Source organism: Pinus tabuliformis, chromosome 3_1, assembly GCF_031772625.1.
Source record: "Pinus tabuliformis cultivar Carrire ecotype Pingquan chromosome 3_1, CPIR1, whole genome shotgun sequence".
NCBI lineage: Eukaryota > Viridiplantae > Streptophyta > Pinopsida > Pinales > Pinaceae > Pinus > Pinus tabuliformis.
In genome coordinates, this window is record NC_142301.1 from 791,973,636 (window position 1) to 791,997,209 (window position 23,574).

General features: G+C 39.8%; 1 protein-coding gene across 5 annotated transcripts in view; it reads left to right on the forward strand.

Annotated features, from left to right (window-relative positions):
* The window catches only part of LDA (limit dextrinase), a 433,493-nt gene that overhangs the window by 205,151 nt on the left and 204,768 nt on the right, over nt 1–23,574 (forward strand). For all 5 annotated transcript variants that reach the window (XM_089411946.1, XM_089411948.1, XM_089411949.1 and 2 more), the window contains 2 exons: nt 14,483–14,553; nt 14,783–14,875. In XM_089411946.1, the coding sequence (XP_089268072.1) occupies nt 14,483–14,553; nt 14,783–14,875 (164 nt within the window). The remainder of the gene's footprint in view (nt 1–14,482; nt 14,554–14,782; nt 14,876–23,574) is intronic.

Here is a 23,574-nt window from a genome sequence, read left to right on the forward strand (position 1 = left end):
GGAATCTAATAAAAATATTATCAGCCATGAATAAGATGGCCCACATGAAGTTTTGCCCTAGTTTCCAATTTTAACACTCCCTCTCAACTAGGGAGAACTTCATCTGCAATCTGTCTATCGCTCGTTACTATTCATCCATCAAATGCACTGCCCTGTATAGCCTGACCCTTGCCCTACTGTGCTCTATTCTGCCTGTTCTGCTTTGTCTTGTTCTGCCCTGTACTGATCTGTACGGCTCTACTCTGTTATGCACTGCTCTGCTTTGTTCTGTTCTGCTCTGCTTTTGTTCGAATTATGGAGAAGGAGAAATGATCGAGGATGTATCATACTGACTCAAAGTCAGTCTCAGTGTATGTACCACTGGTCCCAGACCAGTCTCAACCAACCCGAAGTTAGCGTCATAGTGAGTACAACTCCACTGGTCCTAGACCAGTATCATCCTCCACTGACTTAAAGTCAGTCTCAGAGTGCGTACCACTAGTCCCATACCAGTCTCAACCGACCCGAAGTCAGCTTCATAGTAAGTACCACTCCTACCACTGGTCCCAGACTAGTATCACAGTCTCAGAGAGTGTACTACTGGTCCCAGACCAGTCTCAACCGACCCGAAGTCAGCATCATAGTATGTACCACTCGCACTGGTCCCAGACCAGTCTCAACCGACCCGTAGTCAGCGTCATAGTATGTACCACTCTCACTGGTTCCAGACCAGTATTGCACTGACACGAAGTCAGTTTCAGAGTATGTACCACTGGTCCCAGAACAGTCTCAACCGACCCGAAGTCAGTGTCATAGTATGGTACAACTCCTACCACTGGTCTCAGACTAGTATCATTGATCCCAGATCAATGAAGGTCATCCTAGTGTAGGGAGTACGGTAGATACAACGATGCGTCCATCCGTACTGCTATGGTCCCTAACCTCGTTTCCCTGCTCATTGATCAGATGAGAGGTACTTCCATTGAGTCCCTGACTGCATGGATATGATGCCTCGACAGGAGAACTAATCAATCCTGTCCTCACAGGAGAACACATCAATCCTGCTACAATCGCCATGGAGAACACATCAATCCAGGCCACCATGGAGAACACATCAATCTAGGCCTCATAGGAGAACACATCAATCCTGCTACAATCGCCATGGAGAACACATCAATCTAGGCCTCACAGGAGAACACATCAATCCTGCTACAATCGCCGTGGAGAACACATCAATCTAGGCCTCACAGGAGAAAACATCAATCCTGCTACAATCGCCATGGAGAACACATCAATCTAGGCCTCAAAGGAGAACTAATCATCCTGCTACACAGGAGATCAAATCATCCTGTGCCAGAAGAGAGCGAATCATCTTGTCCCACAAGAGAGCGAATCATCTTGTTCCAGTGCGCACCACCAGGGGAGGGCAAGTCACCCTGTGGTCGTATGTTGCTCTAGTAAGAACCGCAAGCCCTCAGAGCTCCCAGAGCTCAATGTATGCAACATGCAGGACTCTTGTACAAGGGTTTCTTGATGACTACAAGTCGTCTGGGAAAATCACAGATTAGATCTTTCCTTGGGGCTTTGATAAGGTGTATCGACCTATACATCATCTTAATGTGATGGAGCCTCCTTGCTCATCGACTTACCATATTCCAGATGATGTCTATCTGCTGGAGCAATCGACGAATACGAGATTCCTCAATAATCGAATCCCACGTCTGGTTGTTACAGAGAATCACAGTGGTATGCGATCAAACAGCTCACTGAAGAGCTTCCCCAACCAGACAGCTTCATACGAGATCATACTTGTAGATATGTATCCGGTCTCGTTGGTGCTTATGTCAACCGACTTCTACTTCCTGCTCATTCATTAAATTGAAGCAGAATCCAAAGAGAAACAACACTAAAAAGTGCTCCAGTGATCCTCCACACTACCTGCCTAATCAGCATTCGAATAATCATGCAGTTTCATATTTCTGACAGTGTATCTCAATCCATGAGAGATTGTGTCTTGAAGACATATCAGAAGATTCTTGGCACCAATCTAGTGAGGCTCAACCAAATATGAACTCACAATGCTAACTGCAAAACATATGTTCGGACGGAGGTTCACCAAGAACATCAACGTGAATGAGTTTTTGAAACTCAGAGGTATTTCCCAAATCTGGTTCGACATCACTACCATATAACTTTTGAAAGTTAAGAACCTCAAGGTAGTCACAGGCTTGTAGTGTATCATACCGAATCTTTCCAATATTTTTACCACATATTTTCCTTGAGATAGGAAATTTTCCCCTGGCTTTTGCCACACTTCAAGTTCTTGGTTCTTCATTTCAAATTCAGAAGCCAACTCCCTCTTACATTTGTGAATGAGAGGGTATGCACCTGTTAGAAAGAGGTCATCCACATACAACACCAGTATGAGAGGCTTGTCATCTTCAACCTTAAAGTAAAGGTTAGGATGGGCTTCACTCCTAGTGAATCCCAACTTCATCAAGTAGCTATCGATCCTCTCATACCATGCTCGGGGTGCTTGCTTCAGCCCATAGAGAGCCTTCTTCAACCTGCATACATGAGATTTTCAATCGTAAATCTCATATCCTTCGGGTTGCTCCACATAGACCTCTTCTTTGATCGAACCGTGCAAGAACGCGGTCTTGACATCCATCTGATGTAGGTTCCATCCTTGTGAAGCCACAAGGGCTATGATCAAGCGGATGGTCATATATTTGGCAACAGGTGCAAATATCACATCATAGTCTATACCTTCCTTCTAGGAGAAACCACAAGCAACAAAACGAGCCTTATACTATTCCGTACTTCCATTTGCTACAACTTTATCTTGTAAAGCCATTTTGAAGTAACAATTGTCTTGTCCTGGGGTCTGGAAATTACTTCCCAGACATCATTCTCCATAATGGTCATAGCATCCTTCCATACTTGATGCTTGATGACATCTGAGAATGATGAAGGCTCATTTTGTATAATTGTGCTCATACTGGTCAGGTATCCCTGATACCTGTTGGGTTTCTTACTTTCACAGAAGGTTCCTCGAGGTGTAGCATGTCTTTTAGCATCATAAAGTATCCCCTTAAGCCATGAAGGCCTCTTCCTGGAAGAGGAAGGCTCAGGTGGATAAATAGGATCCATCGGTTCTTCCACATCCGACATTGTTACATCATCTACCCATAGAGATAGCTTCCACAATCGTACGGTGCCACACCATTCTTCTTTGGAGTATGTGGTGTAGTACTCTCCCTCTAAATGCCAACCTCAGGTATGCCTGAGTGAATCAACTGTAATATATCGGAGGTCTTGCTTAGGCTTGAGGGGAGTGGTCCCCTTTTGAGCTTTCGTTCGGCACATCCCGAACATACACCTTCTTTCTCTACTTGGAATTCGGGCATCCCTGTTACCATCTGTGTTACGTCGGGTAGAGCTTTGTAATGAAGGTGGGCAAACCTTTGATGCCAAAGTTTAGACTGAAGAGTTGTGTCACAAGACATGACACCTAGCGGACTTCCACCGACCTAATATAAAGAATCAACTCGAAACCCAAGAGTAAAGGCATCTTTAACATTATTTTTCCATATACGTACCTTACCATCGCTGAAGGTTACCTTGTAGCCTTTGTCTTCCATTGCCAAGATGGATACCAAGTTCTTTTTGAGGTTAGGTGCATTTAGTACATCTTGGAATTTCTAGCCTTCCTGAATGGTTGTCCTCTTCCTTGATTCCCAACTCTCCTCTTACCTTTGCTATTGAATTTGTCATTCCTTTGATTGCCATCAGAGGGATTTTGATCGTCATCCCGGTGTGAGTCCTTTCTATTAAGGCACTCCCTTGCATAGTGACCTGCTTTATCGTAGATGTAACATTGTCCTTTTCTTCCACCCTTAGGTCCAGCGTTTCCTTTTGATTTAGTCTTGGAATTATTTCTTTTCTTAGCATGAGAAGAAAAGGCAGCAGGAGGACCTTTAGGCATGGGCATTTCTTGCTCTTCTACCCTTGTTTCTTCTTGAATGCATCTGGCCATTAATTCTTTGAAACCAAGAATTACATGATTGTTCAGAAGAGTAGTCCTGAACATGTACCATTCGGATGGTAATCCTCCAAGAGTCGTGACGTCCATTTCCCTATTAGTAATAGTCTCCCAAATAGATAGGAGATCGTTCTTGATCTCGGTGATTCTTAAGAAGTACGCTTGCATACTCTCATCTTTACCTTTCTTGATTTCCCTCAGCTTATTTCTAAGAAACAAAACTTGATTTGCATCATTAACTTTAAATAAACTCACCAGTCTATCGTAGATTTCCTTGGAGGTGTTCAGGTCAGAGATGTAGGCCACCAAGTGCTCGTCGATAGAGTCCCGAATGATCTTCTTTGTTTTGCCTTCTCCATTTTTCCATTTGTTCCAGGCAGCAACGGATGGATTTGGTGGAGGCTCAACAATATTGCCTCTCACATGGTCCAACACTCCTTGTTCTTCTAGGGTTAGATCGATAGACATCTTCCATCCGTGATAGTTAGCTTTCTCATGAAGCTTGTCTTCGGCAGGAAAGAGTGTTGAGGACCCCACGGTTCTTTTAGGATAGCCTTGCCAATCTTCTCTTCGGTGATTGCTCTTGCTCTTGCTCGGGCTTTGTCTTCACCTCAACTTTGATACCATGTTAAGTTATGGTATGTTCTATGCTTATAACAGTTTACTTCTTTTCCTTATTATATTCTACAGATTAGCAATCACATGTATATAAAGTAAAGTGTAGATAGAACATTAAACGATCGACAGAAAACAAGCCAAGACAAGAGACACAAGATGTGGCGGCTAGCCAGGGATGAACCCCACAATGTGTGGGGAAACCCTTTTCTGCGCATTAGAGAAGAGACTCTTTTCTACGCAGTAGAGAGAGAGAGATGTGATGAGATTAGTGAGTCCAAATGAGGAAAAGTCCTCCTATATTTATACACAATGTTGGTGTTTGAATATATGCGACTGTTGGGCTTCTGAGCCTACATGAGTTGTAGGTCGGCTTGATAATAATTCCATAATCAAAATAAATTCATATCTCCATGAATATTTATCGGAATCGGATGATCTTTATATCAATCCTACATCTCTCGATGGGAGTAATTTAATAAAAATATTATCAACCATGAATATGATGACCCACATGAAGTTTTGCCCTAGTTGCCAATTTTAACAAGCCCTTGAGGATCAAGGAGTGTTGGATCATGTGAGAGGCAATATTGTTCAGCCTCCATCAAATGCACCTCCTGCTGCCAGGAACAAATAGAAGAACAGAGAAATTAAAGTGAAGAAGATTATCCGGGACTCTATCGACAGGTGCTTGGTGGCCTACATCTCTGAACTAGACACCTCCAAGGAAATCTACGATAGACTCGTGAATTTATTTAATGTTAATGATGAAAATCAAGTTTTGTTTCTGAGAAATAAGCTGAGGGAAATCAAGAAGGGTAAAGATGAGAGTATGCAAGCATACTTCTTAAGAATCACTGAGATCAAGAACGATCTCCTATCTATTGGGGAGACTATTACTGACAGAGAAATGGCACTCACAACTCTTGGAGGATTACCATCCGAATGGTACGTGTTCAGGACTACTCTTTTGAACAATAATGTAATTCCTGGTTTCGAGGAATTAATGGCTAGATGCATTCAAGAAGAAACAAGGGTAGAAGAGCAAGAAATGCCCTTGCCTAAAGGTCCTCCTGCTGCTTTTTCTTCTCATGCTAAGAAAAGAAATAATTCTGGGTCTAAATCGAAAAGAAAGGCTGGACCTAAGGGTGGAAGAAAAGGACGATGTTTCATTTGCAATAAAGCAGGTCACTATGCAAGGGAATGTCCTGATAGAAAGGACTCTCACCGTGACGATGATCAAAATCCCTCTCATGGTAATCGAAGGAATGGAAAATTCAACAGCAAAGGTAAAAGGAATGCTGGAAATCAAGGAAGAGGGCAACCATTCAAGAAGGCTAGAAATTCCAGGTATGAATCTAACACTGTTGACAATAAGTAGGCTGAATATTATCTACCAGCTGCTCTATCTACCTCTGCTCCTTTGGACTCAATGGGAATTTGGCTCATTGATAGTGGTGCCTCAAGACACTTCACTGGTTACAAAGAAGTACTCCATAATCTGGTAGAGAAAGAAACTAACCTGGAAATTGTCCTTGGAGATGACATGAAATACCCCGTGAAAGGTGTAGGCAATGTTTCTCTCAAATTGAATCAAGGTAATATGATTCACTTACAAGATGTATTATATGTACCTGATCTCAAAAAGAACCTGGTATCCATCTCGGCAATGGAAGAGAAAGGCTACAAGGTAACCTTCAACGATGGCAAGGTACGTATATGGAAAAATAATGTTAAAGATGCTTTCACTCTTGGGTTTCGAGTTGATTCTTTATATCAGGTCGGTGGAAGTCTACTAGGTGTCATGTCTTGTGACACAACTCTTCAGTTCGAACTTTGGCATCGGAGGTTTGCCCACCTTCATTACAAAGCTCTACCTGATGTAAGATAGATGGTAACAGGGATGTCCGAATTCCAAGTAGAGAAAGAAGGTGTATGTTCGGGATGTGCCGAAGGAAAGCTCAAAAGGGGACCATTCGCTTCAAGTCAAAGCAAGACCTCCGATATATTACAACTAGTTCACTCAGACATATCTGGTATGATGCCTGTGAACTCTTTGGGAGGATATTCATATTATCTTACTTTTACAGATGACTATTCTCGAAAGACCTGGATATACTTCTTGCAAAAGAAGGATGAAGTGTTCTTTTGATTTTGACACTTCAAAGCCCTGATCAAGAATCAAACCGAAAAGAAGATCAAGATCTTAAGAACTGATAATGGGATTGAATATGAATCTAATAAGTTCCATGGTTTTTGTAAAGAGGCTGGCATCAAGAGGGAGACTACTACACCATATACTCCTGAACGGAATGGTGTGGCGGAAAGGAAGAACCGCACGATTATGGAAGTTGTCCGGGCCATGCTACATGATCAAAGACTTCCAAAGTTTCTATGGGCTGAAGTTGCAAACACTGCCGTATATGTACAAAATCGATGCCCTCATCAAGCATTGGGTTCCAAGACTCCTGAAGAAAAGTTCACCGGTAAGAAACCTGATGTTTCTCATTTTAGAATTTTTGGAAGCCTTGTATATTTTCATGTGCCGAAAGAGAAAAGAAATAAATTGGGTGCATCTGGAAAGAAGGGAATTTTCGTGGGCTATGGTGAAAATACTAAAGGCTATAGAATCTATGTAGCCGGTCAGAGGGAAGTCGTAATTAGTCATGGTGTCACCTTTGACGAAGATATGGCTCTCAGCAAGGTGAACAATCTTCCGACTTTGAGGAGCTCTCAAGAAGCCGACACCAGGGAATCGAAAGAAAAGGATGATGAATCAATGCCTGATGTAGAAGAACCCATGGATCCGATTGATCCTCCTCCACATGAGCCTTCCTCTTCTAGGAAGAGGCCTTCATGGCTTAGGGGGCTACTTGATGATGCTGAAGGACATGCTACACCCCGAGGAACCTTTCGTGAAAGTAAGAAACCTAATAGGTATCAGGGATACCTGACCATCATGAGCACGATCATACAGAATGAGCCTTCATCATTCTCAGATGCCGTCAAGCATCAAGTATGGAAGGATGCTATGACCGAAGAATATGAGTCTATCATGAAGAATGATGTTTGGGAAGTAGTTCCCAGACCCCAGGACAAGACAATTGTTACTTCCAAATGGCTTTACAAGATAAAGCATGCAGCAAATGGAAGTATGGAAAAGTATAAGGCTCGTTTTGTTGCTCGTGGTTTCTCCCAGAAGGAAGGTATAGACTATGATGAGATATTTGCACCTGTTTCCAGATATACGACCATCCGCTTGATCATAGCCCTTGCTGCTTCACAAGGATGGAACCTACATTAGATGGATGTCAAGACCACGTTCTTACACGGCTCGATCAAAGAAGAGGTCTACGTGGAGCAACCTGAAGGATTTGAGATTTATGATCGAAAGTCTCATGTATACAGGTTGAAGAAGGCTCTCTATGGGCTAAAGCAAGCACCCCGAGCATTGTATGAGAGGATCGACAGCTACTTGATGAAGCTCGGATTCACTAGGAGTGAAGCCGATCCTAACCTTTACTTTAAGGTTGAAGATGATAAACTGCTCATATTGGTGTTGTATGTGGATGACCTCTTTCTAACAGGTGCAGACCTTCTCATTTTCAAATGTAAGAGGGAGTTGGCTTCTGAATTTGAAATGAAGGACCTAGGACTGATGCACTATTTCCTAGGACTCGAAGTGTGGCAGAAGCTAGGAGAAACTTTCCTATCTCAAGGAAAATATGTGGTGAAGATATTGGAAAGATTCAGTATGGTGGACTGCAAGCCTGTAACTACCCCGATGGAGCTTGACTTCAAGAAGTTAAGCGGTAGTGCTGCTGGCCCTGTTTTACGAAATGCTACATAGTATTGGCAACTCGTCGGAGCATTAATTGTCTTAGTGAACTCCCGTCCAGATATATGCTTCGCAGTCAACACGTTGAGTCAACATATGGTTGAACCCCACCACATACATTGGATTGGTGCCAAGAATCTGTTGAGATATCTTCGTGGCACTATCATTTATGGGTTAAGATACACTGCCGGAGATGTGAGACTATTTGGATACACAGATGCTGATTGGGTAGGCAATGTGGAGGACTGTAATAGCACTTCCGAGTGTTGTTTCTCCTTGGGATCTACTTCGATATCCTGGATGAGCAGGAAGCAGAAGTCGGTGGCCTTGAGCACCACCGAAGCAGAGTATATTACTGCCAGCATGGCATCCTGTGAGGCAGTTTGGTTGCGAAAGCTCTTTAGTGAGCTGTTTGGATTTACATTGGATACTGCCGTGACCCTTTGTGACAACCAGAGTGGGATTCGTTTGTCAGAGAATCCCGTATTTCATGATCGCTCCAAGCATATCAATATCAAATACCACTATTTTTGAGATATGGTGCAGCGGGGAGCGATAAGGCTCCAACATATCGGTACAGATGAACAGGTCGCTGACATTCTGACAAAATCCCTTAGGAAAGTAAAATTTCTGACTTTCAAAGAACAACTTGGAGTTGTTCAAAGACCCTCCGCTGAGGGTCATGTATGATGCATTGAGCTCTGGGAGCTCCAGGGGGTGCGGGGTGCTTCTTGGAGCAGCGTATGACCACATGATGATTCACTATCCCCTGGTGGTATACATGTACACCCTGTGGCGACATTGTAGCAGGATTGATGTGTTCTCTTGTGAGGCCTGGATTGATGTGTTCTCCATGGCGATTGTAGCAGGATTGATGTGTTCTCCTGTGAGGACAGGATTGATTAGTTCTCTTGTCGAGGCATCCTACCCATGCAGTCTAGGACTCATGGGAAGTACCTCTCATCTGATCAATGAGCAGGGAAATGAAGTTAGGGACCATAGTAGTACCGATGGACGCATTGTTGTTTCTACCGTACTCCCTACGCTAGGATGACCTCCATTGATCTGGGATCAATGATACTGGTCTGGGATCAGTGGTAGGAGTTGTACCATACTATGACACTGACTTCGGGTCGGTTGAGATTGGTTTGGGACCAGTGGTACATACTCTGAGACTGACTTCATGTCAGTGCATTACTAGTCTGGGACGAGTGAGAGTGGTACACTCTCTGAGACTGCGATACTGGTCTGGGACCAGTGGTAGGAGTGGTACTTACTATGAAGCTGACTTCGGGTCGGTTGAGACTGGTCTGGGACCAGTGGTACACACTCTAAGATTGACTTTCAGTCAGTGGAGGATGATACTGGTCTGGGACCAGTGGAGTTGTACTCACTATGACGCTGACTTCGGGTTGGTTGAGACTGGTCTAGGACCAGTGGTACATAATCTGAGACTGACTTTGAGTCAGTATGATACATCCTCGATCATTTCTTCTTCTTCATAATTCGGACAAAAGCAGAGCAAAACAGAACAATACAAGAGCAGAGCAGAATAGAGCAGAACAATACAGATCAGTACAGGGCAGAACAAGACAAAGCAGAACATGCAGAATAGAGCAGAGCAGAGCAAGGGACAGGCTGTACAGGGCAGTGCATTTGATGGATGAATAGTAACGACCGATAGAGAGATTGTAGATGAAGTTCTCCCTAGTTGAGAGGGAGTGTTAAAATTGGCAACTAGGGCAAAACTTCATGTGGGTTATCATATTCATGGCTGATAATATTTTTATTAGATTCCTCTCGTCGAGAGGTGTAGGATTGATATAAAGATCATTTGATTTCGATAAGTATTCATGGAGATATGAATTTATTTTGATTATGGAATTATTATCAAGCCGACCTACAACTCATGTAGGTTCAGAAGCCCAACAGTCGCATCTATTCAATCACCAACATTATGTATAAATACAGGAGGACTTTTCCTCATTTGGACTCAGTCATCTCATCACATCTCTCTCTCTCTACAGCGTAGAAAAGAGTCTCTTCTCTACTGCGCAGAAAAGGGTCTCTCCCTCACACATGTGAAGCCGGAAGCTGCTGAAACTAAAGTTGCAATTGCAGAAGTAAAGGTTGACCTGCGTTGAATAGAAGATCTCCTCATCTGAACTGCGCTGTAGGTTCATCTGAAACTCCTCTGAAAGCTGCAACTTTTGGTGGTGGAATCAAGTCAGTCCGACAGACAGTTTGCAAGATATCGACTGCCCTAGTTTGAAGCTAGAAGCTGCCGAAACTGAAGCTACAACTGCAGAAGTAAAGTATGACCTGCGTGGACTAGAAGATGTCCTCATCTGAACTGTGCTATAGGTTCATCTGAACCTCCTCTGGAAGCCGCAACTTTTGGTGGTGGAATCAAGCTGATCTAACGGTCGGTTTGTGAGATATCATTTGCCCTAGTTTGATGATGAAGCTGCTAATGCTGATGCTGCTGATCTAGGGTTTGCTACTGCTGATATGAATAAGATTTATTGTACTATTTCTCTCTGCTGAATTATTGAAGATAAAAGAAGATTTGATCAAAGGGTTTCCCCACATATTGTGGGGTTTGTCCCTGGCTAGCCGCCACATCTTGTGTCTCTTGTCTTGGCTTGTTTTCTGTCGATCGTTTGATGTTCTATCTGCACTTTACTTTATGTACATGTGATTGCTAATCTGTGGAATATAATAAGGACAAGAAGTAAGCTATTATAAGCATAGAACATACCATAACTTAACACTTGTCTAGTAGTGGTGATGAGTTTGATCATGATGAGGAGTGATCATGTTGATCACTGATATGTAGACTTGTAGTAGGCCAGTGACCCCATAGCTTATAACATTGTTTTTGGACTTTAGAGGCCATTTAGAGCCCCATTGATTATGTATTATGTTGTTGATATGTATTGCACTCGGTGCCAATGTGATATTCTCACCTTTACCTATTATATAAATGAGCAAACTTTGCATATTTTATCTCTATTGGTTTGGAATCATGGTTTTAAATCTTAAAAGTAGTTTTTTTCATTAAAAACTAATTATTTCATGTATTTTTTTAAAGACCAGTTCATTGAGATCTGGCCAGTCCCAGTTTGACCAGTTTCAGTTTGGAACCTGGTTTGGTAGGTGGAACGGTCTAGTCACCGGTTCTGGCTTTTAAAACTATGCTGTAAACAAATAACAAAAGAGTCACCAGGAGAGTGGAACCTAAACAAATAGTTTGAATGATTTATAAGAGAAAAGGGGGTGGAGGATAGAAGATCAGTTCCTTAACTTGCCATTATTTTTTTGGGGACATGTGGAATCGAGGAGTAACACACTCAGAGAGAGAGAAGATGTATGTGTGTGCAAGGAAGCATCGAAGGCCAACCTGTGTCCCTTGGACCTCCAACCCTAGTGTCCTTCAATCTTCAAAGATGGGATAAAGGAGCAAGTTTAGCTTAGGTTATCTCAGAAGAGCTTTTTGAGAGATCCAAAGAGGTTTGGAGTAGATTTGGCTTCAAGGACTAAGGCAGACTAACTTGTGTACCCTAGAGGCTTGGGCTAGGCACCTTACAATGTTCAAGGATAAATAAGGGAGGGATCTTAACTTAGGTTGCCTCAAGAGAACTTAATGAAGAACCTAGTTCAAGGAGAGTAAAGAGATAAAAATACTAGCAAAACCATGATGAATGTTTAATTTAATAACCCTTATCCATCAACAATAAATAAGATTGCAAGAAGATAAATCATGTTTAAGAGCACATATCATCAAAGTTCACCAATAATCATAAATGAAAAAAAGTCTATGCACATCAACAAGGCCTCATTGTCGAAATATATCAATATCCATAAAAAAAAGAGAACCATCCACATCAACAAAATCTTCCAAGAAGTTGCTTGACTTATTCCTCCATAGTCAAGCTTCAGAATCAAGCGGAAATTTTAGAAATTTCAAACTTGCTAAGGGATTTTTGCCACAACCCAACCATGAGAAAATGAGAGGAAGTGCACCTCTATTTAGAGAGGAGGTTCTCAACTTCCCTTACAATTAATATATATATATATATATATATATATATATATATATATATATATATTTTGTAATGCCAAAATCCCCTATTCTAGCGTATGGAGGGGCAAAAGGCCCTCGTCAACAATTAAATCATTTAAAACAACAAAATCTATGGGTGTTCATGCTGCATGTACAAAACTGAATGCCAAACTGGCTATCCCCGAAAAATAATCTGGCCAAAATTATTAGAGAGAATTTTGTTTCTCCAACAGGCAATCCCGAGACAACCTGCCTTAGAAAAGTGGCCCTTAAGAAACCTTGCATATGCCTCTGCACAGTGGTTGTGCAGATGCTCACACGCACAACCTGAATATGCCTCTAATCAAGTCATTCTGCTTGCTGTTGCTGCTAGAAGCGATCCTCCGACCCTCTAGAAAGTTTTCTCGGCCTTCAACAACTGAATCGACCCCCTGCTCAGCCAAATTGAACTGCCTCTCTGAAGCTACCTGTGCAACATCTAGTGGAATAACTCGATCTCTTTGTTGCTGCCTCTTCGAAACTGGATACTCCTCTGGAATCACTGTCTCTGCTCCTGCTCTGTCTCTACATCCCTTTTGGCTCGAACTCTTCTTCCCTGCTCGACTTCTGTAGTTGGATAACTCGATCTGCGTATTTAACTTGATTGCACTTATAATCTCTCGTTGGTGAACCAACAACCATGATTAGATCCCCATCAACGGCTAAGATCATCTCCAACTCGATCTGTGTGAGTTTCTAGAGAATTCTCACCTTTCTCAATTAATTACTGTTAATTAATTACTTTTCCTAAGTTAGACTTAGGAAATATTTAATTATTGATCAATCAACTTAATTGAGCTGTCTCTAGGTGTTTTCTCCTGGAACCTTTTCTGGGTTTTGGAGATCTTGTGTTTCTTAGCTTCTCTGACCAAAGTTGAGACTAGAACACCTGTTCAATGCTACAAAAATTAACATATTCAATAATGGGCAAAGGGTTCTTTCCTGATTAATGATGCCAAGTGTATAGATGGCTGTGCTTATTCAGACTTGCTTTTTGTCCTAGTATCATTAAGGAAAGTTTTTAAACTTTTTGTCTGCTCCTTTGAGATAATCTTCTTTCAATTCTTTCTTCTCTTTATACATATTTTCTGTTTAATACAAGACATGTCCTTAAAAAGAACTTAAAAAACAACTTGACCTGTTTTCAAACAACTCAATCATTTAGGAAAGTAAAAAACATTATAATGTTGCATTATAATATATGGGTGAGCTTAAAGAATGTCGCGAGGAGTTAATAAGGTGTAGCGTTTTTCATTTTCAAGGATAAACCTGCTGTGGAAATCCACTAGGCACTTCTCCTCATTCTGAGGATCATAGCAGGGTAAACTGGATTCTTCAGGGCTGAAGGCCAATACAGCAATATACTCAAAAGAGCTCTACCTGTCGTTCAGTTTAATGGATCTATGGTGGGAAGGATAACGCTCCTCAGTCAACCACTTGGGCTAGACTCAATTGACAAATGAGGCAAACCTTTCTAATGATGTAGTCCTCTTTGGCGTTAATATTTCCTATATAAAGCAGCTAACAGTATAGTACACTTTGTGGTGTTGAATTGGTAGAGTTCCTCACAAGATTTCAACTCTTTTAAAAAGCTCATGGTCTTTCGATATGTGAAGGTTGCTCCTTAGGGTACCACAAGCAATTCCATGACTTTGTCGCATGATTTTCCACAAGGATTAATGGATTCCCTTTACCTTAATGGCATTTTATTTTACAATTCCTAGTCACCTGTATTCTGTTTTTTATTTATTGTTTCTTTGTCTAACGATGTGATGATACATTTAAGCTAGATTCGTAAGAAAATGGAGTGTGTTGGATAATTGATTTTTAGGGTTTTTTTCAGTTTTCTTATTCAAAACAATCTTTGGAATGATTGGAAGCCTTATATTTATGCATGTAGGTTAGTGCAAGAAATGCTCTTGATAGGTTATCAAGGGAGAAAAATGGCGTGGATGGTACTAAGATTTACATGTAAGTATAAGAAGTTCAGGTTACTATGTTTGATTACCTTTAAAATGAATGTTAAAGCAATTTTGATAAGAAATTCTTTCTACACTTAGCTGTTATGTGCTTATCTTCTATTTTCTAATTCTATTGAATAATGTTAGAGATGCTTCAATTAGATTTATCAGAATTCACTATAATTATCTGTTTAGATTTTATTCTCTATGTTTGATTTCAACAATGCTATTATTTATAGGTATGGAGAAGGATGGGATTTTGGTGAGGTTGCACACAATGGACGAGGGATAAATGCATCCCAATTAAATCTCACGGGAACAGGGATTGGGAGGTTAGCTTTAAAGTTTTGATGAGTGCTTTCAATTTTACTTTATTTACTTTGCTTATAGTGTTGAAGACTTGAACATAACATTTAGAGTCTTCCTTGAGCACATATAAACGTTTCTCTCCTAATACCCATGTATTATAATATGGATTTGAGTGTCTAGTTATTGTTGTAACCTAGTTCTTGCGAGCGTGATATGGCATCACCTTCACAACAATGTTGCACATATTGCAATAATATTGGAATTATTGCTAAACTGCCCCTCACTGATATTATCGCTACAACTTATTGTGATAATTTCTGTTTTGATTTTATCGTGATAATTTGGGTAAATATCATGATAGTTTTGAAATTATTGTCCTGTTTGCCAATTACAACTTATCACCATTTAAAATAAATTAACCCTATTTTTTTTAAAGTGATTTAAGGGATTGACCTATGAGGATACTTGTCCTATTTCCATCAAGCAAACAATGAGAAATCTATTGTTTCATTTCCCAATATTCATCTTATTAGGCACATACTTTAATAGTTAATGATAATATTAGATTTTTAAAGTAATCTTTCTATTTAATTTTTTAACATTACCATTAATTGACTCGGAATGTTTGAGAGTGGTTGCAACCTCATTGGATTTCATATGGAGAAAGTAGAATTTTAGATCCCACTCAAAATCCAGCAGACTTAACAGTCTTTAGTATTTTAGGATTGGTGAGATTGCAATGTTTCTACTGCATTTTGTGATGTACAAGGGTATGGAACTAACATTTAATCGAGATCACCAAGCCCTCTATGTACCTTGATGTTGGTGGCATTGACCATTGAGCTTCTGCTTCATGACTCTAGTAAAAATGTACACTTCACTCAAGTAGAATTATTGATAGGATGTTAAGCTTTTTCTATCTTAATTTAATGTTTAGTGGGTGATCTTAATGAATATAATCCCAATGTTGGCTATTTGTTGTAGCATGATTTTCTTTGGATTTCGGAGGCCATTTAGAGCCTCTCTATTGATATATTTCGATTCAGAGCTGGATTACACTCATTGATATTTTGGTTATATGCACCCTTATTATTTACGTGATTGTGTATAATAAATTGGATTCATATGGATGCACATGAATTATATTTTCTTTTCAAAATTTGAATATTTTATGTATTTTCTGGTCAACCAATCTTTTGGTCTAGTTCTGATAACATTGCTGAAGATGAATTGACCATCATCAATCAAACAAGGGGAAAGCCATTGTTATCATTGCGATGATTAATCTCATGAGATACATTTATTTTGTTTGGATATGATTCTGTACCATTCTATTAGATCATATGGCTCATGACAAATATCATATTTTAATATCGATATCTGATCTATCTACTATCACTTGACATCTTCTACATCTTATATATCGATTTTATTTTCATATTTATGTAGCAGTGTGTTTATTTGATGTTGATATTGTTTCAGAAGTTGAATAATTGAAAAAAAATGATATTTTTGTATTTTTTAATGTTTCCCAATAATTTTCAATATTTTCCCCAATATTGCTGATAATTAAAATTTTGGAGCCTTGGCGATAAATTGTCGATAACAATAAGTGTGACATTGGTTTTGAATGACACTTGTAGCTTTCCAAGGATAATTTTTTAAAATAGATTTCAGCAAGTTAAGACTGATTTGTGTCATGCATAACAACCCTTGTTGCATTACATTTTTGTGCATTTGACCTCTTTGATCCATATTTCTGTGACTCTGTTTTGCGCAATGTTTGATTATGCACTTGGTCTTGAGGTTTTCACTTTCATCTTTTGCTCTAACATCACTCACTTATCCATCTATACTACAACGCAATTGATTTTGGTTAGATTTATGTAGAAAATGCAGAAATCAACAAGCTAACCCTTTGAAAACTCACCCAAAAGTTTCTAAACACTTCTAGATCTTGGACTTGGGGGCAAGGAGGTTAAAGGTAGAAGATTAAGTTTTATAGATCATTCTTACCCTTTTGACTTGCAATAAAATGAATTTCGAACAAGCTGGAAATTCACCTTATGAGGTCTTGGGGCTGAACCTCCCTAGGTTAACAACCTGTAAATTTATTTCAACTATTAAATAAAAATTTAAGGGCTGAAATAAGTAAATATCAGCCAATTATTTAAAGTATAAACTTGATAAACCAATATGAGCTAAAACAAATCAAAATAAAAATGCTTGTAGAAATGGAGCCTTGTTGAGTAAAAATTTGCAAATCAAATTCTTGTTAAAATTGGCAACTAGGGCCAAATTCCACTCTGGACAGCTCCTATGGGGAATATATTGCGGCATTGAATTCCTCTCTTCGAGAGGACCAAAATCGATATAAAGATCGTCTCATTTGGACAAGCAGAAGTGGATTTTTTTGTTTATGTTCTCTCACAAGTAAATTTATAAGGTTGGCCTCATCCTTACGTCGGCTCATCAAGTCCAATGGTCATGTCCCATGACCTCCACCGAATTGTATATATAGTGGTACTTTCTCCCTCATTAGATACATCTATTTTCCTTGGATTGAAGTCTAAGATAGCCGAGTTTCTGTGGAAGGTCGAAGGAGGGTTTTGTTTGGGTTTACCTCTGTGTCAAGGCCAAGACCTTTCAAGAAGGACAGTCGCTAATCTGAGCATGGACCATGTCATCTAGTCCAAGTTTGATAGTAGCTTAGCAGGCTGAGATGGTACAATGCTTTCTGGGCTTGTTTATGAGAATGAACACATCTCCCCATGAGGTCGTCTCCATGATTCATCTCAGGCAGAACCACAGTCTTCACAGTCAAGGGAGTGGAAGGTCTTTTCATGGGTCTATATCAGTCCTAATGGCCAACGGAGATCATATTCATGCATGCCAGTGAGAGCCACAGTTAAAGGGATAACCCTTGGTTCAATTGGATAAAAACACAGTGGACAGTAAGCTGCCCTAACCAAAACTTCATGCTGGTATTACAGTTTGAGTCACTCAGATCTTCATCAGTCAAGTCATTTTGACTTTTGTTATTGTATTCTCTATCTCTGCTGAAAATTCGATATTAATAATAAAAAGAATTGATATAGGGTTTTCCCCATTTTGGGGTTTTTCCCTTGGTTGTGCCACATCTTATGTACTCTTTTCTTAGCTTGTCTTCAACATCGATCCTTTATGTTCTTTCTTCAGTTGCTGTCAGTTTGATAATGTTTCATGGGATTACTAACAAAAATAAAATGGTCTAACAAATATATGGATTTTTAATTGTCTGGCCTTAGCAAAGAACATGCTATCTAAAATTAACATGGTATCAGAGCCAGATGAGGACAAGCCTAAAGTCAACCTTGAAGCAGGGTTTCAGAGATCAATGAGTTCTCATTTAGATCATCGCACAGGAGTCTGTATCTATGGATAAATTCTGGCATTAAAGTTATAGAAGTTCGAAGATCTCCTTGGATCGGAATTTAGATTGAAGTTCTGTTGGCATATGTAGCTCTCACATCTTTGTTGCACTCAAGTCTTTTCACATCATCGATCTTGTTCACTATATCTCGGTGCCAGGGCCTTCCTCAAAATTTCTTAGAGGATGGATCTTGATGTTTCATAATAACATCTCCTTGGTGACTTCTCTCATACTACATTACGGTACTTCAATGTCTACAGTCTTGGCATCACATTTCAGTTTCCACTTAGCAAGGATGGCACAACTTTCGCACTCTTGATCTCTGCACTAATGCATGGTAAGGTCTCTCTGTTGTATATTTATGGTTGGCACATGTGTGTATAGCTTCGATCTCGGCACCTTTATGTACATTACAAAGGAAGGATGGTCTATAGCTTCTGCTACATATAATATATGCTATGTGACGCATATCTCAGTAGAATATATCTCAACATAGTAGTATATATGTATGTCTCAGCCTTATAGCTTTTGAACGATCTCAGTTCTCAATTATGTATGGCATCACAATTCAAGTGATATATATATTGATATGATAGCTCAGTTACTCTCTATGGTTGATCCTGTCTTGACACTCAAATTTGCAATCTGTTCAAATCGAGGAAGTCTTGGCATACAAATTGTTCTAGCATATGAAGTTTGCAGGCTTTTGGTATTACTCTCGTATAGAAGTCTCCTGTTCTCGCTACAGGAAGACTTCTCTGGCTCTCACTATAAATATTCATTGTTCTCAGACCACATTTTCAAGGGACCTTGTTATTATATCCTCTCAGTTACAGTCTCACATCTCTTGTATACTACATTATACACTGTTCATCTATTCGTCTGCGATCATAGAGACATTGTTCCTGTGCGACCTGTAGGCTTCACAGTACATATGTCTCACTCCCTTCTGTGTGTATATATGCGTCTCTGGCTCGCTCGCTACATAGTACATATGGCTCCTGATGTATAAGGCTTTGTTCCTTTGCATTATGTACATCATTAATACACAGGTCAAATGACATGTTCCTCTACATTGTAGTCAGTTTGAATGGTATGAATGGCATCGATCTACCTTGCGTCTCTGCAATATATATTGGCAGTGATGCATAGTTAATATGTCATCGAAACTACATATATATGTAAACTATCCAATAGCATCAACTTATGTGGCTTGATACATCTATGCCTTCAAAAGGAAATTGCCAAATTGAGGCTGATCCTCTAGGCATTGCTGAGCATATTTTTTGATTCTGTAACAGGACACCATGGTTGAGAATTCACTGTTTTAAATTAAAGTCAGATTCAAATCTTGGGGAAAATAGTTGGTGTAGTAAGAAAAGATACGTTACTAGCTCAGAACTCACTGATCCTCGCAGCCATATTTCTTAGTGGCACTAGCTAGTTCTATACCCTTAGGTGCCTATGAAGAGGTGAAAGGAACAAAGCTCTATGATGATCCTAATGCCAAAGGTCCTCTGACTTCAGTTCTAAGGAATGTCAGAGTTTTGCAGTGTCTTCAATCTCAATAATAAGTCTAGTAGTATCCACCGGCCTTCATTCTCTGAAGCATTGATCTGTCTCATTGGTTAATATATTCAGTATAGGTTACTACAGTATAATCTACTTTGCTTATCATTAATATCATAATCAAGGAAGGGAAGATGCATGGGCAGATTGTTCTGGCAGTCAGTGCTACAGTTGACATCCACTGTTTATACCATTAACAAATCCTCTACATTGAGGGTTTCAGTCGAATCAGGGTTTCAATCATAACCATGCAGAAGTTTTGTACAACAGTAAGAAGATTTTCATCAAGTCTGGGCTTATCTAGCAGCAGGGCTGCTCCATTGTTTCAGTAGTATCCGCCATGAACTTTGCATCCCGTCTTACTACAGTCTTCCTGCTGCTAGGAATGTAGATTCTATATGCCTTCGAGGTCTTGCTATATCCTACGAGGTACCCCTTTTCCACAGTCTGATCCAATTTACTACGCTTCTCGTTTGGAATGTGACAATATGCAACACTTTCGAATATCCTGAGATGATTCACCTTCGACTTCTTCCCTGTGAAGACACCGTCATGCATTTTCTTTCCCAATGCTCTGTGAAGAGTTCTATTCTAATATACACAGCTGTGTTGCAAGCCTCTGCCCATAAGATTCTAGGCAAGTCCTAGGCATACAACATAGCTTTTGCTGCCCCAACGATAGTTCTATTCTTTCGCTCTGCTACTCCGTTATGCTCTGGATTATATGGAGCTGTCCATTCTCTTTTGATGCCCTCCTTTGCGCATAAATCTGTGAAGTCTTTGTCTGTGTACTCTCCACCATTATTTGAACGCAACACCTTTATCTTTTTCCCTGTCAAGTTCTCTACGAGAGCCTTAAACTCTCTGCATTGATCAAGGACCTAATCTTTGGTATTTAAGAAATAGATCCAGGTTTTTCTAGAGTGATCATCAATAAAGGTGACGAAGTATTCACCACCACTAAGAGCTCTTGCGGACATTGGGCCACAAATATCTGAGTGTATCAATCCCAATACACCTTCTGCTTTGTTGTTACTTCTGGAAAAAGCAGCTTTAGCATACTTCCCTAGTACGCATCCTTTGCATACATCATCATGTTTAGTACTAAGTACTGGAACTCCTGTAACAATCTCTCTGAGCATCCTCAGTGCTCCATGGTTAAAGTGTCCCATTAGTTTGTGCCACAGTTCGTTTAGTTCCTTTTCACCATTATGATTGTTGCTTATTAGTGCCATTGGAGACTCATGCTGCAATCTATATAGTCTGTTACTTCGAGCTCCAATTTGAATCTTCTTCTTCCAACTTGGATGTTTGACGTATACTTTCCTTTCAATGAAGTATACATCGTATCCTTTGTCCTGTAGCTAGGACACTGAAATCAGATTCATTCCTAACCTGGGCACATGCAGAACATTAGTGGTTTCGATGCTGGTTCCTGCTTTCATCAGAAATGCTATGGTGTCTCTCCCTACTGGAGTACACTTCATTCTGTTTCCCATAGTAATCTAGAAATCTATTTGCTCTTTTTGATAGATTGAGAAATATTATTGTACTCCAGTCATACGAGTTGAAGCTCCGCTATCAATATACCAAACGTTTGCTGACGCTGAACTTGACAAGCGAGCAAATTCTTCTTTCAATTTGGAAGATAATTCAGAGACATCTTGATTTTCCATCCTTCCTTGTGCTATTTTTCCTATCGATTTTTGATGCTTTTCTGCCCCAACCACTGCTGCAGAAAAACTGTGTCACACCAAAAACCTTCTCTTCACTAAAGCTTTTGTGTTGCTCCCTCTGTCACTGGCAAAATTCGATCTGGAAAGATTTCTCTTTGTTGACTCTCTTAGAGAGAGATTTTCCCACAAATTTTTTTCCCTCCTAGACTGGACTGCACAATCCTTTTGGGGATTTGATTTTCTGCCTATGCAACAATTTCAAATTCCCTCCTTCTCTTCAACGTTGGCTCTTCCGGTCTGCACTCTTGCTTAAGTTGGCTATGATACCATGTGAAAATTTCTTAATAGAAATCCAATTGTAGTGACTGATATTATTTATTCTACTTATTAATTCAGAAATAAGTTATTCACAGTTCTTCTAGAACAAATATTGAAATAAATTCTACTGCAGCCTTCACAATTAAAATACTGCGGAAAGTAAATGCAAAGAAAAATACTAGCACAAGTATAATCACAATGGCATAGTTATTTTTGGACAATTGTCCTTGGAAATACCCAATGTGGGAAAACCAGTGTAACAGATGAGGGTTTATTTATTGATCTTCAATAAAAATCTCATGTACAAGATACAACCAGTAGAATAGAAGAGGAATTTGTGTGAGAAATTTTACAACCAATATTGTCATGCTTCTTAGCGAGATTCTGACTCTAGAGAGGACTTGATGCCCGCTCTGCGTCTCACTGCGTCAACCCTCTGCGTCACTGTGTCAACTTTAGCGTAGGGACTGCGCAATCTCGGCGTCACAGCCTTTGCGCTGTCCCTCCTCTGCTCTGTGTCTTCCTTCTGCTCTTGCACTCCTAACTGATGCTGATACCCTCTCTCCTTCTCACTTGCAAGTCCTCTGATCCTATTTCCTCTTGCCGAACTTCGACCAGTGAGAAAATTGATCTTACTTGGGTAACTGAGTACCTGCTTGGTGTATCTTCCAAATGCCCATTGAAGTCCTTCTTATAATCCTCCAGTTGAGTAATCAACAACCCATATTAGATTCTAATCAATGACTTAGATCATATTGACTTGATCCTCGTCTCTTTCTATAAGTTTCACCCACAATTTAATTAATACCCTTTAATTATTTTAATTTTCTAAGTTTAGACTTAGGTACCCATTAAAAATAATTAATTATTTTAATAAAACTGTCTCCGGGTGGAATTTCCCAAAACGATTTCTGGGTATTGTGGAATACATATATCCTAGCCTCCCTGCAAATTTTGAGTATTAGAGCACATCCGATGCTACTACCATAAATCAACATTTATGAGACAAAACACCTCTACTCATGAGGCTGAATCCATGATTCATCTCAGGGAAAACCACAGTCTTCACAGTCAAGGGAGCCGAAGGTCTTTTCATGGGTCTATATCAGTCGTAATGGCCATCGAAGATGATATTCATGCATGCCAGTGAGAGACACAGTTGAAGGGATAACCATTGGTTCAATTGGATAAAAACACAGTGGACAATAAGCTGCACTAACTAGAACTTCATGCTAGTATTACAGTTTGAGTAACACAAATCTTCATCAGTCAAAGTCATTTTGACTGTTGTTATTGTACTCTCACTCTTTGTTGAACATTCGATATTAATAATAAGAAGAATTGATGTAGGGGTTTTCCCTGGCTTGTGCCAAATCCTGTGTACTCTTTTCTTAGCTTGTCTTCAACATCGATCCTTTATGTTCTTTCTTCAGTCACTGTCAGTTTGATAATGTTTCATGGGATTGCTAACAAAAATAAAATGGTCTAACAAATATATGGTTTTTTAAGTGACTGTCCTTAGCAAAGAACATGCCAGCTAAAATTAACAATTCTGCTACAACAATGTACTTCTACATATCTACACACATAAACTAGATATACCTATATAACATATGGCAAAATAAACTCCAGAAAATAGATACATCACTTCCTTAGTCAAGATATTTAATTATTTTCTTTTTTTTCCAAGGGTTTTACCAGCTAGAAGATAGGAAATTTACATCGAGCTAGTATATAAAAATAAAAC